Below are 6,553 nucleotides of genomic sequence, written 5' to 3' on the forward strand. Positions count from 1 at the left end.
AACATACAGTCTGTGTCAGTAACACACAGCCTCATCAAAAGTGTTATATGTCTCACATTGGGCCAAAAAGTCACCAAGGTAGCTGTAATTCACCTTGACAGTGAACAATGTGTGTAGCCAATCATAAAGCCACATATCAGATATAGATTAGATTTTTTAGAGGCCAAAACGTTAACAACACATACTGTGTGTTTGTTCATGATTGTGTGTATGTGTGAGTATCTGGCTGTACACCTCTGAGGCAGATTTGATTTGACAAAATATCTAAGTCAACAAACATTTCTTAAAAATGTTCTGGAATAGGTAGAAGAGGAAAGTAGCGGGGCTTTCACTTCCTGTGCACTGGCAGATAGGCCAAATGGTTAATTTTAATCAGAGGTTGTCTTGAAACAGTCTTCTCCAAACCACAATGGAACACTGAAGAGTGGGCCACACACGAAACAGACATGGAACCAGAATCACTCCGACATATGCCTGTAATGCTAAAAATCATTTTAAAAATCATGTAATTTTTTTTGTCTTTTTGTCCAGCTCAAGTATCTAAAACAAGATGAATTTACTTGCAAAAAAGGCTTTAAAACTGGTGTTTAGGAAATATAGCTTTAATTAAGTTTGTATGTTACCCCTTCAGCAAATTATTTTAAAACAGTTTGCCAATGGAATAAACTTTATGTAATAATGTTAATTCAAAAATTTTATCTTTATACTTTCTTTTTGCTGTTTAGCTTTCTTTCTGGGAATCAAGACAAAAAATTCATTTTTTTAATTCAATTTTTGTTGTTGTTGTTGCTTGCAGTATGTTCTTTACTGCTATATTTCAAAATATTTAAATATTTAATATTGTTGCTTTATTTAACTGCAGTGTCACACCTTTATATAAAGTTTAAACTAGAGTTAAAGTTTATAACTCTAAATAAAATGTTCAGGCATTAATGCGCATTAAAACAGATAATCAATGAGACTCAAAGACTTACTCAGAGTGAGCGTTGCACAGAAATGAAACACACACACACACACATAAATGAGTCAGACACAGGCTTCACACACATGCTGTTATCTTATGATGAAACCATGCTCATACAGGGTACAGGGATGAGCCCATGGGAGCTAGCGGAAGAAAGAGAGAGAGAAAGAGAGCGGGGGACTGCTGGGAGCTGCTGTGTGTTGACAGTTATATTTCCCTGTTGGGGGAAATTCACTTACTTGAATTGGCACCGGCCCCTGGCCTGTAATTCACTCCATAAGAGCATTCTGAACTGGAAGCCAGGGTGATTAATGGAAAGGAAATAGAAATATAGGAATTGACTGATTAAACCAAGGGGCTCGGGGAACGGTGCGTGAATGTATATGTATTTGCATGGAAGTGTGTGTGTGTGTGTGTGTGTGTATAAATTAGTGGAGAGCTTTGTACTGCTCTGCTCTTATTAGTACATCTGGGATTTTGCCTAATGCTTTCAGCCTATAATTTCTAAGGGGTATTAATTAATATTCAGAAAGCTTTTGAGCACTTCAGGGAAATTGAAAAAAAACAACGCATAGGTTAGGCCTAGATTAACCATAGGAAACTTGGGTGGGATGTGTTTTTCATGCATCATTAGGTACCGCGTACTATTTCTCAACAAACCGTGAATGACTATGCATCTCGACATCCCATTAAAAGACGGGACTCTGTACCGACAGAATCACTTGCCAACATATTTTACAGGTTAATCATAAATGTTTTTAACTAAAATGTTAACAAAGTCAACACTACTAAAATAATGTGTTAAGTTACAGCGCAATGAGCCGTAACCTCAAACACTGAAGGGAGAAAGGTTTGCATATCCGTTGGAGGCTCATGCAACTAATTTTATTAAGGGACCCAGCCGTTAGCACGCAGTCCGTTGACTTGAGGAGATATCAGCTCAGTTGCCCTGACAAAGTGACGGGAGGCACCATAAAAAAAAAAAGATAACTTTAATCAAGCATAATGGAGCTGGTTTGATGGTTGGTTTGATACACAATCTGAACGGCTTGTTCGTGTTGACTATTTGCATTGGGCTGGGAAACCTGAGACAAGTGATTGATCCTGGCCACCTTATTCAAATGCAAGTAATGAACCTATTAATCATTAATGATTTCTAATGAAAACACTTCTCTTGTGAAGAGCACGTGGCAACTATTCAAAATAATGCCACGCTTTAGTTGCGAATGAGATTTATACAGGAATATTTTTAAAAACTGTATGGAAATGAGTCACATTTGAAGAATATCAGCTCAGTCATTGGACTTTAATTTTAGCAAATATTAATTAAGTAATTCAGCTCTTCTCTCTTGACCATTGTTTCTCTAATGATTTCTATGCCGTGTTGCTCTCCTGTATTGCAGGTCTGATGATTCCAGTCTTCTGTGTGGTGGAGCAGGTGGATGGAGGGATGATATCAGACGGAGAGAGCCGGGAGGAACATGCCGAGTTCGTGCTGGTCAGGAAAGACATCCTCTTCACTCAGCTGGTTGAGGCTGCACTTCTCGCCCTTGGATACTCCCACAGTTCTGCAGCCCAGGCACATGGTGAGTTCAACATTGGCCCAGACTCAGAGTGTATGTTCAAAACAGTTGATGAATTTACATATTCAATGAAAGTTAATAAAATAAATAAAAATAATTACTAGAACTTGACCTTCCATTTCCAGTGTGACAAATTAGAACAATATCAGGTATTTCAACATTTTATCTTGATTTACTAACAAGCTGCCAAATGTGTTGATGCCAAAATATTTCTAATGAAAGAGAATTTTCTAACAGAGAATTGTGCTAAATTGTATTGTATGTGCACTTAGTAGCATAATTTAAATCTTAAAAGTATAAAAAAGAAAAACTGCAATATAATCTTAAGGAAAAAAGGCCTATTGAACGTATAACTTAAGTGTATTTAAAGAGAGTACACTTTCATGACTTTTCCGAACACACTTAAGTACACTTTTAAAACAGTGCACTGTGTAATGATGTCAAATTAAAACATTTACTTTAAAGTACATTTACAAGTGAAGTTAATTTTACATCATTGTTTTAATAATCTTTTAATAACATAATAAAGCAAAGGACTTGATTATAATATAATTATTATTTATTTATTTTATCTGTAGTGTTTTATTTGACGTTACATTTAAAATTAATATTTTTTTAATGTGCTAAATTGCATTCAATAGAAATTATATTGAAGTATATTGTTGTTTATCATAAATGCTAGTCAGTACATTTGGCACTACAATTTAACCACATTTCAAAGACAATAAAAGTAATTATGAAATTACATATAAAATGTACTTCATTTTAATTAGCTAAATATCAATTTAAATAGCAATGAAATGCAATTAAGTAGCCTATCTGAAAACATTACATTTATTTCCCACTTTTAAATTATATTATTTAAAGTATACTAAAATGTGCATCTTTTCACAAATTTCATTCATATAGCTCATAATAATGTATCCTACTTGAAATCCCAATGTTTAGAAATTAAAATGAATCTAGTTTTTTTTTTTGATTGACAAATCTTAGATTTGTAAATGCTGTAAAACTTTTGTTCATTGCTAGTTTGTAATACCTAATGCATTAATTAATGTTAATGAAATGAAACGTATGAAAATGCAAAAGAATCGTATTTATTTCTGATATAACTGGATGCCATGCAATTAATCTTAGTAATCATTACATAATACATACTCTTTCGGTTATATTTCAGGCAGTATGTTAAGCAGTGTACAGTATATATTGCACAGTATGCAGTAAGCAATACACTAGTACTCAATTCCTCTACAGTTCAGAGCGATTAGAGTGGCATGGAGTGCAGAGAGGAGGTCCGGCTGTTGAGATGTTGACAGGAGGATATACTGTTTTGGGCTAATGTGTCTGAGAACACTGAGGAGGAAGGGCATTTGTTCAACATAACTGAATCACAGACCGTCTGAAAATCTCATTAAACCAGAACAAAGGAAATGGCGAGGCAAAGAATCACCAAAAGATGCGTGTGAACTGTGTTTGTGCATATGTGGTAACTTTGTGGGAATGCATGTTTGTGTCTGCTCGAGGTCTTTGTGCTCGCATAGTACGCGTTCATTTTCTGTGTGTGTTTGTGTGTGTATATGGAGAATGTTTATGAGTGTGTGGGCCAAAGAAGCAATATAATGCTTTACTTTATTGTTGTACACATAAATTGTCATCTCCCAGAAGATTGAGAGTTTACTTGTATTCTGTGAAGTATGAAGAAAATTTAAAACAGTCATTACTTCATGTTGATCCGCTGTAACAAAAGACATCACGATTTACTTCATAGGTTGAGCATTTGGCATTTTTATGTATTGTTTGTAGTCACAGTTCACGCTCTGTACGTCTGACTAGAATAGAGTTTGTTGTGCGATTTGATGGTGCTGCAGTTTATTGAAAGTATTGTCAGAAAACAGAGAGCGAAAATTGAAGGCCACATTTCAACCTTTAATTAAATGATCATTTTAAGTCAGGCTGATGAAATGTCTGCTACGTTTTTGTAGTGATTGTAGTTTTTAAAATTAAATGCTGCGTGGTTGTGTTTGTGTGTGACTGCAGCTTGTTATTCATCAAAAATAATGTTAAATAAGCATCCTTTCTCTTTTTTTGACAACTAAATATACGTACAGTAGTAACAAAAACTGAAAAAAACATGAGTCACGCGTAGGTCAACAGTGTGTCTTTAAATTCACTCGAAGCACCCTTTAGAGATTCCTTTGAAGAGCCAAAAACAGATCAATATGTTACCCACACAGCGACTCGAGCCATTTGCGTAACCTCCAAAAATACCGTTCTGTGCCATAAAATTAAACAAGTATGCAAACTGATAGAAGCGGCATTATGATTGGAAAGGCAAAATAATCCTGTCTGGCCCACACAATGGCGCCACATCTGTGAGGAAGTCCCAGACGCTACTCCGCTAAACACAGAAACACAAGCGGTCACCTCTGTACGGTCGTAAAACAATATCAAAAGGACACAGAGGAGGACAGGACAGCAGTGGAAAACAAACCGTTTAGGCTCAATATAATCCACACACCCTCACAGTGATCAGTTCAGATGAGGCCAGATAAAATAAAAGGAGAGGGAAACGGCTGAAATGATGCTCCCACACTCACTCACACATGCAAACAAGATTCTCTCATTATGGAGAACTGCACTGACTTCAGTTTATTCCTAAAATGAGCAGAGAATGAGCAATTGAATGAGAGAGGGAGAGAGAGAACTCTCCTCTCAAATGAATACTTTTTGTTTTTAAAGCAAGCGTTTTTGTTAAATGAATAATTTCTGGCTTCAATTATACATTTTTTACTCTGCGGTTCACAACCAAAATTACACAGAGTCCCATCTATTTTCTCCCTGTTTGAATTGTGTCCTGCATAGCTCTCTCGTAGTGGTATATTTAAGCTCCTCTCCCAGCACCGCTGCCTTTCTTTAATTAGCCTGACCAGTAATTAACTGGGAGATATTGTTTATTTCAATTATAAGGGTCTGAGTACTTTTATAGAATCGTATGGACAGACCTGTACTTTAAGGCTTCAGACAATTAACAGTGGTGACGGATTACAGCACGAGTGCATTGTTGTGCTGCCACGTTTGACATGCAGCCACGGCGGGTCGAACTGGGGCAGTTTGATGAAAATACGCTCTGTTGCCTGATAGAGGCTGAACAGTCCCTTCACATAATTTGAGCAATGACAGGTAACTAATGCCAACCTGTAGTGTGAGCATTTATGAGTAGCAACATGTGCAGATGATGTAATGATTATCTGCCTTACACTTAAAGGGATATCTCCAAAAATGAAGATTCTGACATCACTTACCTCATGTTGTTCCAAACCTGTATGCTTTTTTCTGTGAAAAATTGCAGGAGAGTTTTCAAAGAATATTCACACTGCTCTTTTTCATACAATGACTGTTCATTTCGACTACTGGCATGCTTCAGAAACAACCAAATGAATAAAATAAAAGCACCACAAACTAATGTAAACTAGCTGCAAAATGGAAAAACAAAACAGTGAGTAAATTATGACAGAATTTTCTTTCTTTTTTTCAGTCTATTTCTTACTGTTTTGGTATAAAATTCAATTTAAAAACTACTCCTGTCCTCAACGAATCCTTTAGATTTATGACCAAAGCAAGTAAGCTTTCCATTTGCCATCTGACACACCTGGCAGCCAATCAGAAGCAAGTCTGTGTTGTCATTGTTATTGCCAGGGGTCTTCAATGCTCTGTCTTGTTTGGTCATTTATGACAGCCAGGTCTTTCCCATACAAACTTTTATATTACGGTTAAATCTGCCCAATCCATAAATCTATAATCTGGAGCATAGTGTAGGCCTATGTATTATTTCAATATAAGAGCTTGGTATGAGTATTATTTAATAAGTCTATGGTATGCTGATATTATTTCTAATGATTTTAATTCCAAATTTAGAAATTATGACTTCAACTGCTTTACTTTTAATAAGAGTAGTAGTAGATTCACTCACCTGTTACCCCCCCCCCCCCCCCAAAATGGACTTTTT

The 6,553-nt window shown here is 36.0% G+C and overlaps 1 protein-coding gene across 1 annotated transcript in view; it reads left to right on the forward strand.

Moving 5' to 3' along the window:
• Positions 1-6,553, forward strand: part of LOC107731767 (DNA-binding protein SATB2-like) — a 47,567-nt gene that overhangs the window by 11,180 nt on the left and 29,834 nt on the right. Inside the window, exon 4 of the mRNA XM_016542938.1 lies at positions 2,368-2,550. Within this exon, the coding sequence (XP_016398424.1) occupies positions 2,368-2,550 (183 nt within the window). The remainder of the gene's footprint in view (positions 1-2,367; positions 2,551-6,553) is intronic.

The sequence above is a fragment of the Sinocyclocheilus rhinocerous genome, unplaced genomic scaffold (assembly GCF_001515625.1).
Source record: "Sinocyclocheilus rhinocerous isolate Xijiao unplaced genomic scaffold, SAMN03320098_v1.1 scaffold2083, whole genome shotgun sequence".
In the NCBI taxonomy this organism is placed as follows: Eukaryota; Metazoa; Chordata; class Actinopteri; order Cypriniformes; family Cyprinidae; genus Sinocyclocheilus; species Sinocyclocheilus rhinocerous.